General features: G+C 38.8%; 1 protein-coding gene across 5 annotated transcripts; it reads left to right on the top strand.

The window, feature by feature from the left end:
- The first annotated feature begins 51 nt into the window (after window positions 1–51).
- PUM3 (pumilio RNA binding family member 3) lies at window positions 52–26,861 on the top strand. 5 transcript variants are annotated; one of them, XM_087741696.1, is made up of 18 exons: window positions 52–178; window positions 622–737; window positions 2,619–2,801; window positions 3,536–3,671; window positions 4,426–4,501; window positions 5,297–5,390; window positions 5,612–5,678; window positions 6,243–6,417; window positions 8,193–8,296; window positions 8,829–8,907; window positions 10,622–10,720; window positions 11,856–11,909; window positions 13,345–13,425; window positions 17,964–18,106; window positions 18,893–19,115; window positions 20,226–20,313; window positions 22,243–22,333; window positions 26,609–26,861. In XM_087741696.1, exons 2-18 carry the CDS (start codon window positions 632–634, stop codon window positions 26,736–26,738), a joined length of 1,929 nt encoding a protein of 642 aa, XP_087597822.1. In that variant the 5' UTR covers window positions 52–178; window positions 622–631; the 3' UTR covers window positions 26,739–26,861. The 5 variants fall into 5 exon arrangements, with proteins under 5 accessions (XP_087597822.1, XP_087597819.1, XP_087597824.1 ...); XM_087741693.1 differs by having other exon boundaries at window positions 167–228; XM_087741695.1 differs by lacking the exon at window positions 52–178 and adding an exon at window positions 188–209.
- Window positions 26,862–26,954: the final 93 nt, after the last annotated feature.

Below are 26,954 nucleotides of genomic sequence, written 5' to 3' on the forward strand. Positions count from 1 at the left end.
CAGCGCGGCAGCGGCCGCTAAGGGCTGAGGAGAGGACGCTGGGGTAGAAGCGTGGCGCCCTGCGCCTTCTGCGCGGCGCTTTACGGCACGCTGCTTCGGCGCTGTCGCGCGGCAGCGGCCAGGCAGGCCAATGGGGAGCCGCGCCCTGCGGAGGGGGCCGCAAAGCGCGGGCGGCACGGTACGGCACGGCACGGCAGGGCACGTGTGAGGCGAGCGGCGGGGCCGGCGGTGCGCGGCGGGGGTCGTGGGGCGGCGGGGGGCGGGGGTTCGTGCGGAACAGCCCCACCACGGGGCACCCGCGCCCGGCTGCCGCCTCCTGCGGCCTCCCGGGCGCTGCCACGGGGCCTGGGCTGAGGATCCCTGCGGAGCGGGGCTGGGGCCGGGGCCTCGGCCGCCCGGGCCCGGGGAACCGCGGTCTTGCGTAGCTGAGCCTCCGTGCCGACCGGCCTGTGGGCGACCTCTTCTGCTCCCTCGCCGCCCTCCTAGGGACGGGCGACCGCCACTGAGAAGCGTTTAACCGCCCTTTCCCTGTGTTCAGTGAAGCGCAGGCTGTCTTTTCCTCGCATCGTTAGCAGAGGAGCCGCGGTGGTCCAGTAATGCTGTCTCTTGCTCCGTTTGTAGGGTTGCCGCAATGGAAGCCAAGGGTAAAAAGAAGTTTGTGAGGAAGAGTGGAAAAGCACCTCATGGAAAAGCAGCTCGTGGAAAAGTGCCACACGGAAAAAAGAAATTTAAAAAAGGTAATGGTAAGAGGGCAAAGGCTCTTTAATAGGAGTCGTGGCTGAGTGATTGTTGTGGTGCACAGGCATGCTCAAACTTCATTTTTTATCCTGGTAGACTTAAGGTCATGAAATTACTAGCTTTGTAGATGAGTGAAGAGCACTGGATGTTGTCTTTGTGGACTACTGTAAGGCATTTGACAGTGTGTCCCATACGATCATCATAGAGGTGCTGATGAGTTATGGGCTGGATGAGCAGATGGTGAGGCAGATTGAAAACTGACTGAATGGCTGGGCCCAGAGAGTGGTAATCAGTGGCACAAAATCTAGTTGGAGGCCTGTAACTAGCAGTGTACCCTAGGAGTCAATACTGGGTGTAGTCCTGTTCAACAGCTTCATTGACGATCTGGATGATGGGGTGGAGTGTACCATCAGCAAGTTTACCGATGACTGGGAGGAGTGTCTGATACATCAGAGGGTCGTGCTGCCCTCCAGAGGGACCTCAAAGGGCTGGAAAAATGGGCTGACAGAAACCTCATGAAGTTCAACAAGGGGAAGTGCAAAGTCCTGCATGTGGCAGGGAACAACTCCATGCACGCTGGGGGAAAGCAGCTTTGAAGAAAAGGCCCTGAGGCTCCTGGTGATCACAAAATTGAGCATGAGCCAGCAATGTGCGCTTGTGGCAAAGGTGGCTAATTGGATCCTGGGCTGCGTTAGGAGGAGTGCTGCCAACAGGTCAAGGGAGGTGATCCTTGCCCTCTCCTCAGCGCTCGTGAGGCCCCCCCTGGAGTGCTCTGTCCAGTTCTGGGCTCCCCCATACAAAAGAGACATGGACATACTGGAGAGTCCAGTGAAGGGTCATGAACATGATGAAAGGTCTGGAGCATCTCTCCTATGAGGAAAGGCTGAGAGAGCTGGGACAGCTCAGCCTGGAGAAGGGAAAGCTGAGGGGGATCTTCTCAATGTATATGAAGGGAGGGTGCAAAGAAGACAGAGCCAGGCTGTTTCCAGTGGTGCCCGGTGACAGGACCAGAGGTGACGGGCACAGGCTGAAACACAGGAGGTTTCCTCTGAACACCAGGAAAGACTTCTTTACTGTGAGGGTGACGGAGCACTGGCACAGATTGCCCAGGGAGGTGGTGGAGTCTCCCACCTTGGAGACAGTCAAAAGCCACCTGAACGTGATCCTGGGCAAGCAGCTTTGGGTGGCCCTGCGTGAACAGCAGGGTTGGACCAGATGACCTCCAGAGGTCCCTTCCAACATCAGTCATTGTATAATTCTGTCTTGCATTCAAAACTATACTGACTGTATGATTAAATAACCTGGAAATAGTAAAGCTGAAATGCTTTAAATATGTTGGATTGCAAGCCCTTCAGGTCTATTTGATTGACCTAAAATACTCTTTTAATTAAAAATTTGAAGTTAATAACTTTTTGATTCTAGACTTTGCTTTCCCACATTAAGAAAAAGTTTATCTGAGAGTTGAAGTTAGGGTGTGTGACGTGCTGTGGTTAGGATTGAGAAGATACCTTTCAGTGTTTGCTCTTTTCTGCTTAAAACAGATGATGTTAAAACAGCTCTGACCGTATACCATGAAAAGATGATTTGGGGGTTGATGACTTTGATGTCAGGGGTGGTGAAATTCTTAATTTAGAATAATCCTTTTTATGCCTGGGCTGTTACACTGCTGCCCAGAAAATGATGCCTGGGCAAAACTTCCCAAGGGAAAACTGGGACACCCAGGGACTGCAGTGGAAACACCAGCTTTGAGAAGCATGTAAAAATTATTGTTATAATTGTTGTTACAAAGTAGTTTAATTCTTGTTACAGTAATAATTTGTTATTTTGAAGCAACATTAGCTCTAGGATAACATTTTCATTTCTGTTTTGTTGGTTAATAGATTTGGGTCCACCAAAGAAACTTCTTAACGAAGGCGATGAGGAGGGAAAGGCAAAATCCATTTCCAAGAAATCTGTGAAAGGACAGTTAAGACCTGGAAGAGCTAGTGTCAAACAATTCAAGAATAAACAGCAATCAGAAAAGCTTGCAAGAAAGAGGAAGCTCCAGGATGGTGAAGAGGGAGGTGAGCAGACTTTTAAGCCTGGATATCAGTGGAAACTAGGTTTTAGGAAACACATTGTTCATCTAGGACTTCCTCTTTTCCCCTGCCTTGTTATCACCTTTCCAAATTGGCTGAATGACTCCAAGTTTACTTTATTACACTCATTTATGGCACTTACTATGAAGTTACCTTAAATGAGTTTGTTGTGTAGCTGTTGTATAGTAAAATCCCATGTTCAAGGAATTTGACTGAATAAAAAGATTAAGCATGTAAAAAGACTTTAATTTTGTTTGTTTCTCTGAGATTTCAGATATGTATCTTTTGAGTTAGGGCTCTTCTTTTGAGAGAGGGAAAAGAGAGGGGAAAAGGTACGTATAAGTACAGGATGAACTAAAAAGGGAGGATTACCTGGGGCAGTCATAAACTGCTAGGTGCATTTTGAGTCAATTTTCAAGGTATTAAGAGGTTTGCAATGTATCTTTGGAAGTTAACTCTATCCCAGCCAAAACCAGCACACAGAGTTGTGAGGAAAAATCTTGTTTGCCTTGTTCTTCCAGTATTCTGAAAGTGGAAATTACTGGCTTAGTATATTTATTAAATATTTATGCGTTCATATTAGCTAGCTGGGTAACTGCACTTAAAGCTCCTGAACTGTTACCAATTCAAGTCACAGAACTGCCACAGTTTATACTGATAAAGAATTCTATCGCTCCTCTTTTATTGGCTATAGAAAATGTATTTATTTTTGTCTTCAGGGTCAGATTCTAAGAAGCCAAAGTGGAATGACTTCAAAAAGAAACGGAAGGAGTTAAAGCAAACCAGACAACTTAATGATAAAAGTAATTACGACATAATTGTAAAATCAAAGCAAATATGGGAAAGTGTGAGAAGGTAATAATGATTTTTTTTTTCTTTCATTCGTTTGGCTTTTAGTCATAAGTTGCAAGACTCTCTTTCTCCTCTTGTAATTATATGAAACTGTATTTCTATAGTGAAGCTCCATGGGTGAATGATAACATTACATGCAATTCTGTAGATGGTTCAAGCAGAGTGTGGTGACCCATGGTGCTAGAAATGTCTGGATTGAGCTCACTTGTATTCTAAGCTAAAATATGTGAGTAAATGCTGAAGGAATTGTCTTATTTTTTTGCATCCCAAAGCACAGAGCATGTACTGATTCAGCCTGATCTTTCAGTGGGATCACTGCATGAGTGTTTTGTGGAGTTTTTTATACTCTCTCGGGGCACGTGTAATTTTAGAAGTGGGGCCCCACATCAGAAGGAGTTAATTTTACTTGTTCTAAGTGTCTGTGCTTTGCAGTTTTGGCTGTAAGATACTTACAGGTCTTTGGATCTGTAAACGACTCTGACTGCAGATTTGAGTTTATGTTCTTTTTAATAATATCGTTACTCAGAAAAGAATAATTTTAAAGTGTGGAAATCTGGTTTGGTTTCTTGGAACTGAAACTGCTTAATGACAACTATGTACAAGTTTAATGAAGGACAATGTAAATTTGGATTAGCAGGAGCTAGCTTAATTTTTTGTACTGTTTTGCTTCTTAATTTATAGATGTAAGTGAATCATACTACAAAAAAGCTGCTTCCTCAATTAAGATTGTTTTACTTTTTGTTGTTGTTGTTTGTAGGAAGAAATGCGATAAGGAGAAGCGAGAAAAGCTAATGAATGAACTACAGAAGCTTCTTCATGGAAAAATTAAAAGTGTAAGAAAAACTAATGCCATAGTACACAAATTCACAAAAGCTTCTTTAAAGAATGGTGAAATATAAATGAACTTTTAATAATACAGTACTAACTTGTTCTTCCAAAAGCTACGGGGAATTTTTTTTAAACTGTGAGTAAAAAAGAACAAAAACAAGGTTGAAAGTCTGTATTTGGCACTTGGATTTCAGGGCAGTAGTCCTGGGATGCTTTGTCTATCAGCTGGCTATTGTAAGGCTGTCTTATTCTGCCAAGCAGCTTTAGTCCAGTGAAATTCTATATTAACTGAAGTTCAAAAACAGCCAGTCAGAGTTTTGATTAATTACAATTGTTGCTTTGCAACTTTCTTTTAGAGAAGCTAATGTCCTGATGCTGTACTAAACAGTCTTTCTGCTTAATTCTTTAAATGTATAAATTTGCAGTGAAATATATGTTGGATTTTAAAGTGATTCTTGGTGCCGAAGTGGAACTGTATTGTCACACTCACTCTGAAATCAAGAAGAACATGAGAGAAAACGAGATACCATTTCATGCTTCTCTTTCAGTATTAAAACCTTGATGCATGTCCTTAATTGTCAGCAACTGCAAGTATCATCTATATTTTGTTCGATAGACTATGTATAAAACAGTAAAAAACCTTAAAACTTAATTTGTTATAAACAGGTAACTACTTTTATAATTGGCATTACATGCTACATGTGGCATAAAACTATACCAGAGAGCAAGTGCATTAAAATAAATTTGGTCCATAGTGCTGTTTGAATGGCCTAGGGTAATGAAATATCTCTGTCCTGTAGCTGGCATTTGCACATGATTCAACTCGAGTGATCCAGTGCTTTATTCAGTATGGTAATGAGAAGCAAAGGCAAGAGACATTTGAAGAATTGAAAGGTACTTTCTTCCCATTTACATTTTACCTATATGCTTCTGTATTGTTGTTAGGATGCATTAAAACAAGCCATATTATTTTCTCTTGGATATTTTTAACTTTCTGCTGAAATGATGCATCATTCCTAGTGAGCTCTTAAAACTTATTTAAATAATGGCATGTTGTTTTGTAGGGTTAACATAGTGAAAAATCAAACCAGCTGAATGTTTTTCCTTTCTTCTAGATAGCCTAGTAGAGTTGAGCAAGTCAAAATATTCCAGAAATATTGTGAAGAAGTTTCTTATGTATGGGTGAGTATGAAGTGAATTTGCTTAGCTGTGTTGCATTGTTTCATTTCCAGTGTGAATGCTGCTCTTACTCTATAGTGCGTCAATCATGAATTAAAAAATACATCTCTGGAAGCATCTTTAGAATAGTGATGAGACAGGAGAGTGTCTGGTATTGCTAACAGCAGTTTTCCTTTTGCAAAAAAGTAAAGCTTAAGCTGTACACATTGAGCTTTTTTTGGCATATGTTTTCCTCAAATATATGCTCAAAGTTGATCTTTGCCATATACAAAAAACTGGCTTTTAAAAAGTTTCTCTACTTAGTGTTTCAGGAAGGCATCCTGTATTCCATAGAATTTATCCACTGGTTTCTTTTCTTTCCCTCAAAATGCCTTACGATTTCTCCAGATTCCTGGCTTTCTCACCATATTTTCATAAATGCCATAAGGCTGATCCAGATGCATATATATTTCCTGGTTTCTATGCTAAAACTTCTCAGCTAAATGTGCTTCCAAAAATAAAACTATTAATAGATCAGCTTATCCCTAAAGTTTTAACTCGTGCTGTCTGTCTTTCCGTGTGAAACAGGACAAAACCACAAGTTGCAGAAATAATAAAAAGTTTTAAAGGCCATGTGAAAAAAATGCTCCGTCATGCTGAAGCATCTGCTGTAGTGGAATATGCATATAATGACAAAGCCATTCTGGAGCAGAGGAATATGCTGACAGAAGAACTATATGGGAACACTTTCCAGGTCTACAAGGTGATGTTTCAATACTTTGTAGTATAAGGTTTTTTAGCATCTGAGGTATTGTGTTAGGAATACCTTACCTATCTTACCTACTGTTTCTTTTGATTAAATTTCTTTGTCAGCCATCCAAATGTAGTCTAGTTTAGCATGTTTAAATGTTATGATTACTTGCACATTTCTATTCTAGATTAAATTGTTGTGTTTTTTCAGTCTGAACTATGTAAAATATATTATGTTCATGTATGAGCTTGCTCTGCTCATCAAAGACAGTCTAATAGCATATAGTTGCAGTTATTGTAGTGTCATAGTGTCTAACCTGAAATGGTCATCCTTTCAGAGATAACATTTAGGCTTAATTCCCCATTAATGCTGTACATGGCTTTTGTGTCAGAACTGCCTTATGTCTTGTGAGAACTGAATGTGGGCAGAATGTGCCTGTATCTATATACAGTATGCCATTTAGGCTTAATATTTGGCTTTGTTTTCTTTTCCCATGGAGAATATACGACTTGAGTACAAACTCACTTGAAACCATTTAGATGTAGATCCTCACCAGGCAGTGGTAACCTTTTAAAAAAAAGTACAACATCCTTTCTTTTGGCTTCTGTTTTTCCTTCTTTCTTGCTGACTTGGAAAGTTGGCTTCCATTAGAGGCACAAATAGTTTTATTTGCTACAAAATACAGAACTGTTTTATGCAATTATTAACTACACGGCAATGACTTTTGCACCCCGGTGTACAACACAGCACACTTTTACCCAAGATTTCTGTTAAAATTATATAGGAAATTAACAGCTCATTTCTGAACCGTATTGTTATTTTTTCTTTTCAGGTTATTATAAGTTTTAGTAAAGCATTTTGCAACACTAATAGAAAGATGTGTTTGCTGTGTTTGTGGGCTGTAATTTGTACTGGGAGTAAAATAGCCTCTGAAATCAAGTGCAGTGTTAGCTTCCATCATTCTAGCATTCTTGGCATGAGTGCTTCAAGTAGTCTTACATTGCAGTGCAAACCTGAGACATAACAGTATGTGGGTTTATAAGAAATTACAATGTAATCCTTAACAAGACGTGGAATTTCTTGGAGTTTTGAAATATATGGTTCACTTTTCCCTGTCCTGCCTCCAACTCTCCACCCCCCACTTCCCCTCCCCCAGCAGGTATGCTTAGAAATACATTTCTTCTAATTTTCTATCTAGTCAGACTGTTCTTCTAACAACAGATTCTTTTACAAAAGTTACCAGCGTAATTGTTCAGATGAGATGCCAGGAAGTACTTTTGTATTTAAGGTATATGGTATATATTCCTCCTCTCTGCTGTTCTTGAACTGGAATTTCCTGGGTCTTGGTTAACTTCTCAGATCATTGACTTGTTGCTGTGTTGCCCCCAGACATATGCATACTGTCATGCAGGATTTCTCCTTATCTCAGGAATCCCTTACCACAATGCCAATTTTGTTTATTTTACCTTCTATCTGACAGTTTTATGAAGAGCTGACCATAATTGGCAAAAAAAGAATACGGTTTTCTATGGTTCAGACCACAGAAGTAGTTTTTGTTTGCTAATTATGAATATTCAATTTGTGGAAACTTAAGTATACAGCTTCTGACAAAGTAGATAAGCTTTTTATTTTTAAAATTGTAAAAACTGTTAGTTTTGCAGAAAATTCATTTTGTTTGTGGTGTTATTCATGAATTTTGATTGAAAAGGGACTAAAGATGCTAATTTTCAATGAACTCTGATACTTAGTGGGTACGATTAAACCTCATGATTGTGCATTCATTTCAGACACCAGTTGTCCCAACACTGGATAAAGTGTTAGAAGCTCAGCCTGAAAAGAGAGAGGCCATCTTAGATGAAATGAAACAGATTCTTACACCAATGGCACAAAAGTAAGGACAAAAATTGATTTAAGGTGTGACAATCTAGCATGAGCCATTTTTTTTCTGATATACAGACAGACAGTGATGTTGATGTTCTTTTAAGCTCTTATGACAGTGATACTGATACTCTTTTAAGCTATAACATTGCTGTGTTGTATAATAAGTAACTATGGTTTTGTCCAAAATGTTGTAATGAATATCTTATCTTAATTTTGAACTCGACTTCTGTAAGCTAAAGTGTCCCCTACCCCAGTCAAACAATTGGTAGAAATCCCACAGCGTGTTGCGCTTCCATGATGCGTTATTGGATAAGCTTCTCCAGAGGTCTTTAGGAGAAGATATTTTGCTAGGTTTTAGAATGTGTAAGTTTTGGTAGAAATTTCCACATATTGTAAATGCAAAACATATAATTCAGAATGACTGTGTTCACACTGCACTGACTAACTTTTTCTTTTTTAAATACAAATGAAGTATTGCTATCTTTTGTTAAAACCATTACTTGGTGGGGACTTTTTGCTTATTTTCCTCTTCCCGAATACAGAGAGGCTGTGATAAAGCACTCACTGGTACATAAAGTATTTTTGGACTTTTTCACTTATGCTCTTCCGAAACAAAGATCTGTAAGTATGTTTTGTTTGGTTTTTTTCTTCTTTTGCCTTTCAGTTGAATGTTTTTAATCTTGTTATGAAATTGTTGTAAGGTAACTAGACAAAAATACACATCTTGCATTTATAGAGTTTTACCCATCTGGCGATTCTGGATAGATGATTGAGGAGCAGTGTTGTATGGAGATTTACAGTCACAGTGAACTTTCACGCTGAAGCAATAGTGTTTGTGCTATTTGAAGGAAAAAACACCAATCTCATGGAATGACTTTGATGTTTTCTTTCTCCATGCTAAATGGTCCTTCTCAATAGCTGGAGAAGAGTTAAAGCCAGGGACGTTGCTTCTAGTAGTTTAGCTTTCCAGTGTGTAGTTTCTTAACCACTTCTAGCCATTGTCCAAAAAACTCTTGAACAAAGTACAGTCAGATTGGGTCCTTCTGTCAGCAGCCAAAACTTTTGTCTTCTGCCTCCTCCTGAACCAAGCATGTGGCTTGTGTCACTATGTCTATATTAAATTCCACTTTTAAGCTCACCACAGCCATTCTTGCAAAAACTAGGCCTAAATCCATCTGCGTGATATGACATCGTATAAGCTGGTATCCTGCTTGGCTTCACCTGTCTTCAAGCTGTGTCCGTCAGCCTCCCCTTGTTCTGCAGTTCAGCACCATCTCACTCCAGGCCAGGTGGAGCCTTCTAGACCTGCTGTCTCTTACCTACTTCTACTGCACTGGACTCCTGAACTCTTCTTTGTTACTGTTAATAAACCCAAAGCTAAGGGTAGTGAGGTGGACTATTCGTGGCCTATTCTGAGTTCAGATCTTACCTAATTAAAGGTTCCTGTGCCTGGTTTCATGTAATACTTTGTGAGAGAATACTTCTGTATTCTTCCTCCTTGCTTGGCTTTTTGTGCAGACATGGTAGCATATGGATATTCTCTTTGGGGTTTGGAAATCCCTTTTGTAGATATGTACCTGCCTGTGCATATAGCTAGTGACACCAATTGTGTTGTGACTGAGTAGTTTCTAAATAAATGTTAAAATGCTTGAAACCTTTGACTAGGGAGTGAGAAGAAGCTAGGGATAAAAAGGGAGATATGTGGGAGCTTCATGTCAAAGAAATCTATGAGATAATAGCAGAAGTAGTATCTCATAACCTGGGACGTAGGTTTGGTTTTTCTTTTTTGGCTGATGGTGTTATTTGTCAGATAGCTTCCAAACCTCATTCCTTTGATATGAAGACTAACTTTTGGCTGAATCTTGTCATATCTGATTTATAACATCACCTGGTGCTTAACTGACCTTTAAGTTCTTCTTGCTTTCTGGCTAATACCTTGTACGTGTGAATAAATTGCATCACCTTCAAAGATTTTCTTCCTAAATGAATGGTTGTCTTTGTCTCCTCTAATTTTACTCTCAGTTCTGAGCACCCTTCCTTGAATTGTGTGTAATAGGACAACTGACAAGTTACAATACAGTTTTGATTTCATAGGACGAATATGATGAACAGTGTAGTTTTGAAGGGAGAAAGCTTATGTCATTTACAGTCGTTTGGGCTCCTTTTGAGGCCATTTTTCGTAGGTCAAGGCAATGAAAGTGGTTCTACAGAGCCAGTGATGCTCTCTGTAGTGTTGTGGGCAGACAAAAAATCCCTTCATGCCCTTGCCCACCTGCCTTGAGATTTCTCAGGCCTTTTCTTTCACCTTTTTGCTTTATCACCTTTTCTTCCTCAGGAAATGATAGAAGCTATCAGAGAGGCTGTCATCTACCTGGCACACACTCACGATGGAGCCCGAGTAGCGATGCACTGCTTGTGGCATGGTACTCCCAAGGTACTGTTTGGTTTCTGTCTACTCAGTCCTCTCTAATAATCGTCTAGTCTGAGACTGTGAGTATGATTGCACATGGGTCCTTCTGCCAGCACAGATTTTAATGCAATTAAGTATTTGAGAGCACGGTTAAAAAGTGGCCCCACTTTACATATTGGCAAACGTAAGTAGTAGTTTTTCATGAAAATCAAATGATTTCATTAGAACTTTTATAGTGGAAGCATCTCCTTTTATTTTTAGCAGAGTTCTTGGAGATGACACATAAAGCTTTTACATTTGAAGATTATTAGCCATTCATTCATCCCATAGATTTCTTAATACAGGTGAAACTGGCACTAGGGAGAGAAGAGTAAAGAAGTCATAATGTGCAACGATGTTTGGCTTTGGAATACCAAGACTTAGAAAATAGTATAGGAACTGTGTTTTAGTTTCTTCTGCTGATACAGGATCTTGAAATACTTTACGTATGCCATTGTCTCTTGGAAATATTGTAATGCCTCCTATTTTTTTCTGTATCAAAAAAAAAAAAAGACGACTTAAGAAAATAGTCTACTTGTTAAACGAGTGCAGAAAAAAATATGAAGCTGCTAGGATCTGGGGGTAGTAATGGGTCTAAAGAAGACTGAGCAGTGATTGCAAGAGCCAAAAGTACAAGCATTGAGGAAACTCTGCCAAAAAAATCTTGCTAGTAAAGGGGTTTCGCAACAGGCTAGAGTCCTTGCTACTTCAAAGTTTCAGGTCCTGTTGAGTTAAGTTTCTTTCCAAATGAAGAGTTAAAGTGCATGCTTCTGCAAGTAATGAACAAGATACAAGTGAACATATGTGGTGGTTTGGTTTTTTGGGGGGATTTTTTGTTTGTTTTTTTCCAAGTTGCACTTTTTGGCATCTCCCCTCCCATTGGTGGGCCAGACTTGTAAACATATCACAGAAACTCCCTGATTGAGTCTTAGGTTCAGTTTTAACTCTTCACACTCTTTCTAGGTGTTGACTAATAGTACAAATGTGACACTTTGGGAAATAGCCTTTGCTTTAGTAAGCAAATTGAGGGTTATCTTTTTGAAGGTGTAAATAACAATTTAGTTATTCAGAATCACTGGCATTATAGGCTCATTTGAGTTTCTTGTTTCCTTTTGCATAGGACAGAAAGGTCATTGTGAAAACTATGAAGACATATATTGAAAAAATAGCAACGGTGAGTGTTCATTAACCATTTCATAGTCTCTGAAACAGAAGTGATTTGATAGAGCCTAATTTGAATGTGCTTTGGTACTGGAAACAACTATGAGATCTTAATAAAAGTAGATTTAAAGTAGTGGTGATGTACTAGATAATATGAAATATATTGAACTTTATGGAATATTTAGAGGCATACTAAGAAGCTTCATTGTGGGCACTACATGTAGTACTATTCTTCTTTAAAGTAGCTGAGTTAATTATAAGTCCTAAATTTTTTTTCTACAATTTTTTTTTTTTATCCCAACTTTATATCTTCATATGTCTTGGTTAATTCTCCTTGGTCAGGAGTAAAATAGCACGTATACGGAAGAGGAACAAAAATTAAGATGTGTTGGGGATGTCATTGGAAAGGCCATTTGAATCTGTGTATTTCTTATAAGCTGCTCAATAACTTTTTAAGTTGGGAAGCTTCAAAATGAATTAATGCTGAAGTGACATACAATGAAAGAAGTCTGTATTTCGTTTTTTTCTGAGTAACATGTATGTTTGGAGACTGCAGCACCAATAGAGTAACAGTTGCAACGAGATTTCATAGTGCTGTGCAAAACCGCAACTGTGAAGAAAAGCTTTTTAAACTTCTTCCCTTCCTGGTTGCTGTATTGTTCTGTTTGCTAGTAGTTGATGTGCTCTCACTCAGTGGTCTCCAAACTTTCTTGATAACGCAACCCTGAGCATGCATCCCCAATATATGTATATTTATGTATAAATTATGTACATGTGCTACTGTACTAGTATACATTAAAAAACATACACAGAAATAGAAATTTAAAAAGGATGGCATAAAGATAACCAGTGGTTATTTTTATATATCTATTAATGGTACAAAAAAAAATTTTCTTCCTGCACCAAAATGGATTGTCTTGTGCATGCCACTTTGGAGGCCACTGGTGTAGGTAATGTTTCTTTCCATAATTTTCTAGTACCAGAATAAATGAGTTGTTATATTTTATAAAATATATATTATATAGAAATATGGGACAGTGGGAAAATAATCGCTAAAACAACACTGGAGCACTGGAAATCTGGCTTCACTTTGACATAGAGTCTCACTGACATACAAGTAAATTGGGTTGTGCCCTTTTGAGTATGCTAGAGCCTTGCTCTCCAACAGTGCAGTAGAGACTGTATGGCTCATGATAAAGCAGTATATCAAGTTACAATGGCAAATCAACTTCATCTACCTTTGTTTCAACAACATGCTTTTCTTAACAAGCCTTGCTTTCAGAGAGCCAAAATGTTGGGCTTCTCTCATTCTATGACAGTAGACAGAATTTGCTTGTGATTCATTTTGTGTCATGTTTGAGAGAAACTCTCAGAAATGTTGATTCTAAGACAATTAGTGTATTCATAAAACTTGACTGCATGTGGTTTCTGATGCCTCATCTTTGCAGGGTGAATTTTCTCATCTGGCCTTGTTGGCAGCCTTTGACTGCATTGATGACACTAAACTTGTGAAACAGTTAATTATATCTGTAAGTAATTGAATTTTTCCTAAAATAGTATAATAAATAGTGTCAGTATGTTTGTCAGTGTATAGGAGCATGAGAGTAGGAATCCATCTGCTTTTTTCAAACCATTTAATTCCATTTCACCTTTTCTGTTTCACGATGTTTGTGTATCACATTTATTTTTTTCTTTTCATAGAAGACCTCAGCACTTTCATATGTTCTTTTTAGTTATTTTTTTGAATTAGTTAAGCTAGATTCAGTGCTTGCTGAAAATCACCCTTTTTGTATTTGTTCGTTCTGGCTAATGGATGACTCAAATCTCTTTAAAGTCAATGTCTTTGTCATAGAAGATTGAGCTGTGCTGGTATTTCAAGAGATTAAATTGGCAGAAAACTTTAGAATGAGGATGTGAAAGGGAGGTCCTGCTTCACTAATCTGGTCTCCTTCTATGACAAGGTGACCCGCTTAGTGGATGAGGGGAAGGCTGTGGATGTTGTCTACTTGGACTTTAGTAAGGCCTTTGACACCATTTCCTACAGCATTCTCCTGGAGAAGCTGGCTGCTCACGGCTTGGATAAGTGCACTGTGTGCTGGGTTAAAAACTGGCTGGATGGCCAAGCCCAGAGCGTGGTGGTGAATGGAGTCAAATCCAGTTGGCGGCCAGTCACAAATGGTGTTCCCCAGGGCTCAGTGTTGGGACCGGTCCTGTTCAATATCTTCATGGATGATCTGGATGAGGGGATCGAGTGCACCCTCAGTAAGATTGCGGATGTCACCAAGTTGGGTGGAAGTGTCAGTCTGCTGGAGGGTAGGAAGGCCCTACAGAGGGACCTGGACAGACTGGATTGTTGGGCCGGGGCCAACTGTATGAGATTCAACAAGGCTCAGTGCCGGGTCCTGCACTTGGGTCTCAACAACCCCATGCAACGCTACAGGCTGGGGGAGGAGTGGCTGGAGAGCTGCCTGGCGGAAAAGGATCTGGGGGTGTTGGTTGACAGCCGCCTGAACATGAGCCAGCAGTGTGCTCAGGTGGCCAAGAGGGCCAGTGGCATCCTGGCTTGTATCAGGAATAGTGTGGCCAGCAGGACCAGGGAGGTGATCGTGCCCCTGTACTTGGCACTGGGGAGGCCGCATCTCGAGTACTGTGTTCAGTTTTGGGTCCCTCACTACAAGAAGGACATTGAGGTGCTGGAGCGTGTCCAGAGAAGGGCAATGAAGCTGGTGAAGGGTCTAGAGAACAAGTCTTAAGAAGAGCGGCTGAGGGAGCTGGGGTTGTTTAATTTGGAGAAGAGGAGGCTGAGGGGAGACCTTATTGCTCTCTACAGCTACCTGAAAGGAGGTTGTAGCGAGGTGGGGGTTGGTCTCTTCTCCCTACTAACAAGCAATAGGACAAGAGGAAATGGCCTCAAGTTGCTCCAGGGCAGGTTTAGGTTGGATATTAGGAAAAACTTCTTCGCCGAAATGGTAGTCAGGCACTGGAACAGGCTGTCCAGGGAAGTGGTTGAGTCTCCATCACTGGAGGTATTTAAAAGAAGGGTAGACATGGTGCTCGAGGACATGGTTTATTGGTGGACTTGGCAGTGCTAGGTTAACGGTTGGACTTGATGATCTTAAGGGTCTTTTCCAACCTTAACGATTCTGTGATTCTATGATTCTATGTCACCTTATCCATTTTACAGGAAAACCTAAAATGTCAAGAATATCTGTGCCTAGAATGTCCTTATTGTGCAAACTTAATGTAAAAGAGGTTATTTGGCACATTTAGCTCTTTTCTTTTGCAAAAGTAGCATCTTGGAAAGTGATACTTCAAGGTAAACTATAGTAAATTTTCAGGAATATGGCAACAGGCATGAATATAGTGTACTATGACTTCAAAGAAGAAAAAGTACTTGGGGACTTTTGGTTGGATGCTGAAACCATTAACTCACATTAATTCTCGAAACTTGACATTTGTACGTAATATGTTGATAATTAAATGATAAATAAAGTTCTGGATAAAATCCATGTAATCCTTTTATCTTGCTTCCAAAATGGATACAGATAGATGTCTGAAACATGAAAGCACTCTAGGTGTTTTATTTCACCTACATGGAACTGCAGAATGAACAGTAAGCATAGTATGATCTAGTCTGCATCTGCTTCCTTTTGGAATTCCCCATTTCCCCACCTTTCTTCCAAAAATTATTTAATGTGGTTTCATAAAGTGTTTATACTTAAGGTTCTGTTACATGCAAATTTTATAATTTCTAAGATATTTTAATCTGTAAATTACCATGAAGTTTTTTTTCACACTGATAAAAGAGACTTCATAGTGCACGATTAATTTTCCTGCAAGCAGGATAATTAACGTTGAGATATAGGTTGTAATGTTCTTATAGTAGTACTCATGCCATAGCTTTTAGGACTGATGGGTTGAGAGGCAGTGGCAGGGAGGTAAAGATGAGGCAAATACTCTGCATGCAGAGGAGGAATACGAGGAAAAAGTGGTTATGATGAGGCTTGCTTTAAAAAATATGAGCAGTTCTTCCACTGAGCAACTTTGTGTAGGGGGGAATTGGGTTTTTGTACCCTAGCATGGAGATTTGGCCCTAAGTCTATGCCTCTCTGGGTGTGGAGAGATGAAAGCATCCCAGTGTGGAGATGGCTTTTGTTTCTCGGGTATATTAGCTGTAATCACAGCTGTGTTTTCTTTCCAGAGTCCAGTCTGGAGTCTTAACAACTTCTGGGCAAAATCCAAGCAAATAAGCCCTGACAGAGCAGAGCTGTCTTGGCACGACATCATTGAGGTGTTCCTGTACTATATTGCAAGTGCTGTGCTTTCTGGAGGGTTTAGTAATTCAGATACTGTGTTTGGCTTTAGCTGAGCTTCCAAGGTGTCATTTAATTCCTGAATCACCTGTGGTTTTCCACCATCTGAGATCAAAGATAATGGAGTGTTTACTGTTTGGTCATCCTATGGCATCAAGTGGGACAGAAGAGTAAAGGAGAATAAGGAGGAGTCACCTTCACACTTACAACATTGGCCCATCTGGGTTTATATGAGGTCAAGAGCAGGGAAAGGATGTCAGGGAAACAGAAAAAAATATCAGGTAAGATCAAAACTAGCTCTTCAGATGGTGAATGAAAAGTAGTAGCAGAGGATGAGTTGAAAGCATCTAGAAATCAAGCATTGAAGTATAGTCTATGAAAGAATCCAACCCTTAAATTATCTTAAAGAGCAGTTAGACTTCTAAAACACCTTATACTGATTATCATTCTGTCTATACTAAAATTTAGCTTAAGGAATGTAAGAAAAAAAAAAATACAGATTTGGGGAGGGGAGAAGAAGCAATGTTTAGGCAAGTCTTTTGTTTTGTAGTATTACAAAACTGATCATTTATGTGGAGTGGCAGAATGGCTGGGAATTTGTAGGTAAGGGAAGGTTTTAAGCTCTTTAAATCATTTGAGGAAAGTCTTTCTTTCGTTCTCATCACCTGTCAGCTCCATGGAGTCTTGATCCAGGACCAAAGAATATGCATGGTGCTTTAAACTTTCATATGTGTTTGGAACTGTACATTGTGAGCTTGGCATGTGTCAGCGTTTGGGCAGATTTTAGTGGGAAACCCCTCTCTTTCATGAGAGTGCACAAGTGTATGAGGTGCCCACTCTGTGGTTACAAAGTGGTTACTCCTAGTCAACAACTAACCTCTGGGGAATGCCCAGTGTTTTCTGTTAATGCTCAAATAAACTGTGAATAATACTCCCAGTAGAAGTCAGCTTTATTCTATTACTGAAAGTTAATTTTTCTTGGTGAATGTTCTGTGGTCAGTTTAAGATGGACTTTTCCTTCCCATGGACTGTCATTGCTGTCTAGGTACTTATAAACACTCCCTTGAAAGTCAGCGTGGTGTTAGTGATTACTTTTAGGTGATGTGGTAGGTGATCCTTTGTATGTTTGGTCTGCTGAGGTTATGACTTTTACTGAGGTTATATTTTTACAGTGTATGACATACCAGAATATGTATGTCAGGAAGATATGCCAGGGGCATTTTGGGTTGGACATTAGGAAAAGGTTCTTCACCCAAAGGGTAGTGGAGCACTGGAACAGGCTCCCCTGGGAGGTAGTCATGGCGCCAAGCCTGACAACATTCAAGAAGCATTTGGACAACACCCTCAGGCATATGGTGTGAATTTTGGGGTTGTCCTGTGCAGGGACAGAAGTTGGACTTGATGATCCTTGTGGGTCTGTTCCAACTCAGCACAGTCTAAGATTCTATGATTCTATGTGTTGTTCTTTGTACTTGCCTGTATCAGTGAAAACAAATCCTGTCCTTTTGTAGTATTTTCTAATCAGTGACATTGATGCATCTGATGAACACATTTTAAGCCTTAATATTTTTTGTTTCTCTCACTTCTCCAAACTTTCATTCTGATTAGAGTTTTTTTATTTAATTTCACAAGCAGATATGAATCTTATTCATAGTATGTTGTCTTCCTTTGCATTTGAAAGGTAATCAGTAATTACTAATGGCTCAAAACTATTATTTCATTAATGTTTTGTTGCTGTTTGTTTACTTTTACAGGAAATAAATGCTTCTTTGCCCAATATAATAAACAACAAATATGGAAAGAAGGTCTTGTTATACTTGCTGAGTCCTAGAGACCCTGCACATTTTGTTCCAGAAATCATCACACTTCTGCAACAGGGAGATGGAAATGCCTATAGGTAATAGATAGGAGAGTTCAGTTGTTTTCCCTAGAGTCCAGAAGAGTTCACGCAACTTTCTGTCATGATTGATTTAATTTCAGCTTTTCTTCATAATATAGCTAAGTAATATAAACATGTATAAGTAATACATAAGTATTATTAGATAAGTTAATCTGTAGTCCTTATTTTTCCATTTTTGGTTTAAAGTTCCTATGTGATGACTGGTGACCAGAAAGGTATTGGTGATCAGCAGTTTACCCCCTTTGTAAAGGGCAAAAATTGTGATGTGTTCTTTGTTTAAACTCATATCAAATTTGGCATAGCAGAAAATTTTTAATATGCATTATTGGTGTTTTGAGTTGCATAGAAGTATATTTCAAAATCTAGCAATAAAACCGGAAATCGTTAATTTGAATTCAGTCTCTGGTATTGACATTGATGCTTATCAGCTTTTGAAGAAGGAGCAATTTTAGCTGATTAGTGAGCTGTTTAAGAAATGCATCTCAGTAATTAAGGTAACAGAATGAATAGAAAATAAACAGGTTAAATTATCATTGTTAACAAAAAACTCTGAGGTTTACTGGCTGTCAGCTTTAAATGCTATGCACTTTCTTGCTTCATGTGTTCTTAAAATTTGTGTGCAACTTGTGTTTAATTGCATGTGAAACAGGGAAGAATCATGCTTTATTTTGATCTTCTGATAATTTAAAGCTGTCTCAAATAGCGTTTATGTTCTGAATTTCTTGTTGCTTAATGTGCATACAGAGCAAGTCTTCTACAGTAATGTGCTGTCTCTTTCATCAGTAAGAAGAATACTGAACTCCGCCGTCATGAACTCCTGGAAGCCATTTCCCCACCTTTGCTAGAATATTTGCAAGAACATACCCAAGAAGTAGTGATAGACAAAGCTACCTTTGTCTTGGTTGCTGACATCTTGAGAACAGCTCTTGGTGACATCCAGCCTGCACTAGATGCAATTGCTAATTTAGCAGCAGAAGAACTGGTTCCAGGTGGCCGTGATGGGCAGGTAATGTAACAGAGGGCAAGGTGCTGAGATCTTGCAGAGTGTTTGCTTATTTTGTATTACTAAAATGAAGTCTGCTGACTTTTTTCTTTACATAAGATGTCAACATACTACCCTGATAGCACTCATACATTAGACGTGGCCTCTGTTTTCTGACATTTTCCCTTCATAGTTTATTACTGTTGCATCTAGAGTGATGAAGGCTTGAGCCAGCATTTCATCTGAGTTGTAGAGCAAGGTACTTCATGATCTTGAATCTTCAGAACTGCTTTAAACACCCTGTGGGAAGGTAGCTGACAATCATGTTACACAGTCTCTCTTTTAATGTTATCACTATGCAATCAAGCAGTTAGTAAATTTTTATAGTTCATTTGACTGTTTACGCTGAGAATGATAGGGTCTCTTAGCTTTCAGGTATGCCTATCTCCATGCAAGGAAAGATCTTAGATAATAGGTGTTTGTCTTTACAGTAATAGCTATTTGTCTTTACAGTATGACCTTCTCTTCAAAGTGTGCCCCTCCCATATTTTGTTGAGTTAAGCTCAGTCAGATATATGTCTGTAGACTAGAAAACAAAAAATGCTGTGTACACTATATTTAAGATAGGTGCCCTCTGGATTTTCGTAGTTGTGCTGAATTTGCTCTATCTTTCCCCTTCTTTAAGATACGCATTTCACAGAATTTTACATGAACTACTCATGTTTTCTGTGATTTTCTGTGAGCCATACTGTAGTGAATTTTCAGGTCTGTGAAAATGTGGAAAGTCTGGAAGATCTTGTAGAGGCAGCTAGACCAAGAAATTCTGCTCAGTAAGCATGAAGTCCTTGGAGAGGTGGATGAAACATTGGTTGATATGGTTTATATTACTAAAAGTCAGATGTTACAGGGCAAGTGAAAAAAATGAACTGGTCGGTTTGAATTACTATTCAGATACTTGCGTCAAACTTGTTGATATTTGCATAGCTGATGATCAAATGGATCAATATGATGTGGTGGCAAAGGGCAGGGTGGATAAATCAAGCAGGAAAATTTGTGGACAGACATGTAACTGCATTTTGAAACATCATCATTAAATAATTTGGTTTTCTTTTGGCTTGTTTTTTCCCTTTACAGCTTCACATTGCAGAGCATCCAGCAGGGCATCTAGTTTTGAAATGGTTAATAGAGCAAGATGACAAAATGAGAGAGAGTGGGAAAGAAGGTATGTTGGAAATTCAGCTTCATTTGATCAAATTATGACTTCTGAGTAATCAGTTATCTGACCTAAAATAAGATTGCTGCATTTATTTCTTTGAATATACTAGTGTATGCAGAATTTAACATATCCTCTAAGATTATTGCTTCTGTCTTTTTGCTGTTCTGAGCTGTTACATGAACAGAATGCCAAGGATATGTTTGCTTTTTCTGCAAAGCAAGTAGTGGTCTGTTTTTTTTCTCAGGGGTTTACTGTGTATTTAGGACAGGTTCTGTGCTTAAAATGTCTTGATAGCTTTGCTAAATTACACGGCAGTTTAAAGGATAATAATAGAAAAAGTAAAGTCTTACAGGAAGACTTGTTTCATTAGTGCTTGTGAGCCAAACTGTAATCTTTACTGTGTTCATTAGTGCTGCTGGGTTAATGCTTTATGACTGTTATTACAATAATTCATGCACAAAACCAGGACGTCTTTGCTATTTTATATCCCAGAAGGCAGAGATTGGGCACAGATGTTCTCATCTTAATTTAGCTTTTAAACTTATTTTATTACATAACTGCAAAATCTTGTTGTGTGAATCACCATATCCTAATAGAGATTACTTTTTCTCATACAAAAACCTCAAAATGCAAGGAGTTGGGGGTAGTATAGTGTAATCTGGAACAAACTTCTCTGTGTGTACGGGGCTTTTTTCTTTGTGGAATTATCAGACTGTGTTAAACTTCTATTTTTTTCTTCTTCTTCTTCCTACATTCAGGTATCCACTGGTTCATTTAAAAATAAGAGTTAGTTGGGCTTTATTAAATGTTTCTGAAAGGATGCTGTTTTGCTACTTCTCAAGTGGATGATTGAAAATGTGCAAAGGGGAAGTTTTAGGCTAGTCTCTGAAAGACACTAATGTAACTGAGATGATGGTAGCTATCTGGATTTATTTCTTCTAACATTGTGCAATTCCCACTTCAAACACAAGCTGCTCCCTTTGGTTTCTTTGTTTTCATCCAAAGGGTGCGCCATTCAGAATTGTTGCTCTGAGTTTATGGAACTGGCGTTATAAAACAACAAAATTCTTATCACATAGGGAACAAGTTGAATAAAAACTGACCCGTTTTTCTAATGGAATTCTGATCTAAAGTGACAGTGAAAAATAGCTTCCATGTTTGTTTGGAAGTTGGAGTTTGTTGGGTTTGGGTGGATATTTTGGGATTGCTTACTGGTAAGTTTGCTTGGCATACAAGTTGTAAGAGCAGTTTTCCTGAAGTTCAGTTCTTCAAATTGAGCTGAGGACTTGAGGTCAGCCTAGGTTCTTTCTTTCACATCTGCCATTAGTGTAATGAGTCTGCAAGTCAACAAGCTTTCAAAGCTAGTGAAGAAAGAGAGCCCTGTAGCATCAGTACAGCTGAAAGAAACAAGGTTCCTAGTGGTGTTCATGCATCAATAAAGGATTAGCTCTGAAGTTTTAAGTAACTTCATCTGTTCAAATTCTGTTGCTTCAGTTGTAGAGTCAGATGCTTAAAAACGTAGCACTTTTCAGCAGAGGTGTGTATGTATTAGTATAGTGCATATATTTATCTCTTGTGTTGATGTCATTTTTACCAAGTTCTTTCTTTGGAGTGGATGCCTTCTTGAAGACATGAATAGCCTTTGACACCCTTTTAAAAAAGAGACAGGAAGTTTGACTGCTTTATACTAGTGAACTGTCACACAGTGCTGCTGTTGTCTAATTTTAACCAATACTTGGAAGTAGTCAAACATCTATAAGGTTATTCACTGCATCAAATAGTCAGTTACCTTGTGAGAGCAAAACTTTGTTAATACTTGGTGGCTAAAAACTATTTGATTAAATCACAACTGCAGAGAACTTTTAAAAGGCTTCTTTGTATAAAGATACTGTCTAATTTTTTTTCTTCTCCCTATCCCTTTTCCACATTTTACAGTTTGCTTTGGAAGAACATTGGTGGAACGTGTTGGTATGGAGAATATGAAGACCTGGGCAGAAGTAAATCGAGGTGCCATTATTCTTTGTTGGTATGTAAAGCACATGGCTATTTCTGATTAGGTTCCAGTGTTAATCTCCTGAACAGCTACGACAACATCAGTTGAAATTTCTAGCAGCAAAATGCCATTTTTTGCTCAATGTGTACTGTCTTTCATGCCACTGGTAAGTCTGTGATGGAACAGGGTACTGGAAAAATTCAAACCAGTTCCCATAGGTTGTTCCTTGAGTTCAGGCTTTTGCAGTACTACGAAGTAGCTCCATGTTGGAAAATCTTAAGATTAAAAATCAAATTTATTTTTAAAATTTTGCCTACCATGTCTTGTTTTACAAGCACAAAACTCTCAAAAGTGCACTCCACAAATAGCTACATTAAAATAATTAACTCTGAAATACTTGTGACTGGTGGGAACATACAAGAATTCTTTTTTCTTTTTTTTTTGTAGCTTATTGCTTTGTGTGATACCTTAATTATGGAGCCTAAGTATGTCTCATACTGAAGTAGTAAAGTGTTTGGAATAGACCATGCAAAAGCTTATGATGAGCTAACTGGCTCACAACTTTGAAGCAGAGAACCATGCAACTAGTGAGATCAAAAAGGCCCCACAGGAATCAGACTAATGTTAACATTTTGTTTTATCAAATGCTGACAGCTGTGTTAATCATTGCTGTTATCACTTTGTATCTTTGTAACTTTGTATCACCTGTCAGTGTCAGGTTATAGAAACCCAAGGTTTTGTCTTCAGCCCAAAGTGTGTGGTCTGTGGTGTGGAACTGCTGGGTCAGCATTGCACTGCCGGCTCCTCATAAAGACTTGCACTGAGGGAAAATCAGCAAACAATTCAAACAGACAACATGATTTTGAAAAATGAAAACCTCTGCTCCTTTTTTTCCACTCCACTTCTTCTCCTAAAGTCACTTTAGACTCCTTGCTGTTTGCTTTCCATCTTTGCTCTTTATGACTTCAGAGTGAGGCTACTTTGATGTTCATGCTCTTTTGCAAGGTGAATCAAAAGCTGTTTTCACTAATAGGACTTCTGTTAGGTAATCTAAGTTTAATCCTAACTTTGTTTAGTCATTTTTCAGAGCACTAGTGAGAAGAATTGGTAGTAGAAGAGTAGTTGCAATCCAGATACAAAACCAGTTTATGCAACATCATAATAGTCATATGGATCTGGCTGTTAAGATTGTTCAGCTGGTAAAATGATAACACTTTTACTTTGCGTCTCATAACAGGACTTTAGAATTCAATAAATGCATCTAATGCCTTTAAGTTGTCTGATGCTGTGCACAGATGTTCAGTAGAGATTTGTTATAAAGGCTTGTTCACAGACAGTGTATTTATGCTTGGACTTTTTTCCTCTAACTCAAGGCTGAGGAGATTCATTTAATATGTGATGTTGCTGGTTTATGTACTAAGCTATTTTGATTGTCCAAATAAAGTTGCAAAGTAAATTAGTGGAATTTTTTCTATGTACAACACTTTAATAACTGTTTGGCTGTCACCGTGACAACAGTCTCTTAATAGGTTTTGAAGACGTGTAGAAAAAACGGGAAACTAATAATTGCTTATTAGTAAAAACCAGCACAGGAGTGGTGTATTTTATGGAAAAGTCTGTGAGGAATGTCAGTCTTTCCCTATTACTCATGGCGCTACAGGGTGGGGCTTCAACAAGTGTGCTTCGTTACCAAGCAGGGGAGCTTGTCTCTCAGATTGTCAGTCCAACATTTTTCACCAATACTGAAACTCACCTAACAGGAAAGAGAGATAAAAGTATGGGTCAGGAGTGTTTATTTGTTTTTTTCCTGGAATTTTGTTTTTAGGGTTTTTTAAAATTCTAATTAAATCTGAATCCTTTGTAGTTTGAACTTCTCTTGATGACTCTTTAGGCATGATGCCCTTTTGTTTAGGCAGTTGAGGACACACGAACATAACCAGCTGCTTTTGTTCCATTTCATGTGACACCTGCTTACCTAGCTAACATGTAGTAATTAACCTCATCTTTGTTTAACTGCATGCGTTGAAGTCAAGAGGTTACCTAAATTATACAGCAATGGTAAATTTAATTTAGTCTGGTATAGATAATAACTGCAATATTTTTTTACATAAAATAATTGTTGAGTTCTAAAAAACCTTCTCATTAAAAAAAAATATTCAGATACTTCTTTTGTCATAAAGGAGCTCAGATCCCTCAGACAGAGGTAATTTTTGGATGCTAGCAGTTCTCCCTGAAGCTATGATTGATTTTTGTTTTGTTGTTGACTTTCAGAAGCCATCTGTTCACTTATGTGCAGATCTGAAACTCAGAATTACCCAGTCAGTCCATTTGAAGATTTTGGCTTTATAGTGACTTAAGGTTATTCACCAGTTATGAGCAGTTCATTGCGTGTGCTTGATTGCTTAGTTACCTAGTGTGCTCTGGACTCTCTCCTTTCATTGCCCTACTTGCTTTTAATTTGATTTTTATTAAAAAAATGTGGGGCCTAGTTCTGACCTAGTACAAGCATGAAGAGTCCTAAGGTAATGAGAGGGTTCTTTGCAGACATTACAATACAGTTTACTGTAACTAAAGTGGTGTAAGTACTTGAATGTCATAAATGCTGGTCTATTTACATTTCTGCAGCTGACCAGTCCTCAGTATTTTTTAATTTGTCAATGATGTGTTACATCAGGGTAGAAAATGGATAAAAACATGCTTCACCAAATGACTTACTCATTTTCATATGTCATTTCTGCAACCTGTAAGAGTTATATCTTATATCCACAAAATACATAGGTGCCTGCTTACCAGATCTTAGAAGAACTTTCAGAATAATAATTTAAAAAAAAAAACCAACCCAAACTATGTTGGTCTTTTGGCTGTATTATTAGACATGCAGATGTTCTATATTAAAAATACGGTGTCTTGAAATATCTGTGGATACCAAGAGTTTGAAAGCAGCTTTACATGTATAGCTGTTGGCAGATGAAATTCTTCTTTAGAAATATATAAAATGCAGTCCAGAGTGGCTTACTGCTTCATATGCTCTTTGTCCCTGGTGGTGAACCATGTGAATCTCTCCATGTTAAGTACCAATGAGTTCAGCACATCCTTTGTCAGTACTCCTGACTTTCTTGCTATTATCAGGGGTACGTGACTTACAGAAAAGCGAAAAACTATGACCCTCACCTGTGTTGAATTTAGTTTTAAAGAAGGCCTCTTGATTAAATAGTAGTCATAGCTAAAAGCGTAACAGAAGTTGCTGCTAGAAGTTGTTTGTCATAGTCATAGAAATAAATCTAGGAATAGAGTAACTGAAAATAGTGGTGGTGTCAGATGGACATCCCATGCTTTACTGCCTGTAGCGTTGCCATCCTGCGCAGGATCTGGAGTCCTAAGGAGACAAAATTTAAATCTCACCTTAAGCTACATTAATTCCTTTTCTGTCTTACTCAGTTCAGCTTGGTGTGTCTAATCCTTGTTTAAAAAGTAGGCAAGAAAGAAGCTTCTAGGTAGCTGCAAATTTGGGAGCTGTTTGGAGGAATCCTAGGGATTATAAAGGCTTATAGTATCATGCAGCCTGCTCGGTACCTGTACATGGATCTTACAGTTTGTTTCCAATCTTACTTTATTTGTATGCCAGTGCAACTTGTAGTTCTGTTCTGGATTGTACACGTTGGCTGTAGAAGACATTATGTTTTTTAGGCAGTGTTCACTCATCATTTTGAAGTAGCAAATTAGGTGTGCCATTACCTCTACTGATTTTGTATTATAATCTGAGAACATTTCACTATTACCCAAAGGAAGGGAAGAAGGACAATCATGGCCTAGGTTGAGCTGGATAGTGCAGAAGGTTTTTCTTTCCTAATAGTATTTTACAGCTTACAATAACTTTTCTTCCCCAGAAGCAAGGAAATTCATCTGGGAAAGCTGGTTTGTTTTCCAAAAGTAATATCTAAAAAAGAACAGAACTGGTAAGGCTCTGTAGTCCTGCGCTAAATGAAGCATGGAAGTGCAATAGTGAAAGTACTCGATGTGTATTAGATGTACTTCACTACATCCAGTTTTAGGACCCCCATTACAAGAAAGGTATCGACAACTGGAGCAATTTTAATGGAGGGTGACCAGCATAGTCGTGGGCTGGATTCCTTGGCCTGGGCAGAGAGGCTGTGGTACCAGGGCTGCTTTTCTAATAGGAGGTGACAGAATCTGCCCTGAACTCTATTCTTCCTAAATAGTTACTGTTTCCTTACATGGACAGCTTCTTTTCCTATGACCTACATGCTGACCTTTGACATCCTTGGGTTTTTTTCCTGTTTCTTGTAGCCTTCTGCGGAGCACCGATCAAGAAGTGGCAAACAGAGTCAAAAAAGGACTGAGAAAGCTTGTCCCAAAGTTGAAGCTGATTAAAAATGTAAAAGGAATAGAAGCATTACTGGAGAAATTGACTTCCTAGTGTAAATGAAGCTAAAAAGAGAATTTACATCAATGCAACCACCTGAGAGTTGGTAAGATTTTGTACCATGGTTGTTTTAAGAAGCAGTGTATGCATTTGTAAATTAAATAATTTCTAAAACAACTTGTCTGTTGTACTCTTTCTGTTGTGTGTGGTAAATGGTTGTTCTCAGAGATTTAAATCTCAAGAAGATATAAGAGCTAGTGGAGACTTCTG

The sequence above is a fragment of the Nipponia nippon genome, unplaced genomic scaffold (assembly GCF_047370975.1).
Source record: "Nipponia nippon isolate SJK-2023a ecotype South Korea unplaced genomic scaffold, ASM4737097v1 scaffold_8, whole genome shotgun sequence".
Taxonomy (NCBI): domain Eukaryota; kingdom Metazoa; phylum Chordata; class Aves; order Pelecaniformes; family Threskiornithidae; genus Nipponia; species Nipponia nippon.

What these genes read in the sequence shown, in the direction of transcription:
- PUM3 (XM_087741696.1), top strand. Translation starts at nt 632, where the DNA reads ATGGAAGCCAAGGGTAAAAAGAAGTTTGTGAGGAAGAGTGGAAAAGCA. An exon ending in AAGAAGTTTCTTATGTATGG is followed by an intron (nt 5,679 to 6,242) that starts GTGAGTATGAAG and finishes CGTGTGAAACAG; the next exon opens with GACAAAACCACAAGTTGCAG. An exon ending in GGAGATGGAAATGCCTATAG is followed by an intron (nt 18,107 to 18,892) that starts GTAATAGATAGG and finishes CTCTTTCATCAG; the next exon opens with TAAGAAGAATACTGAACTCC.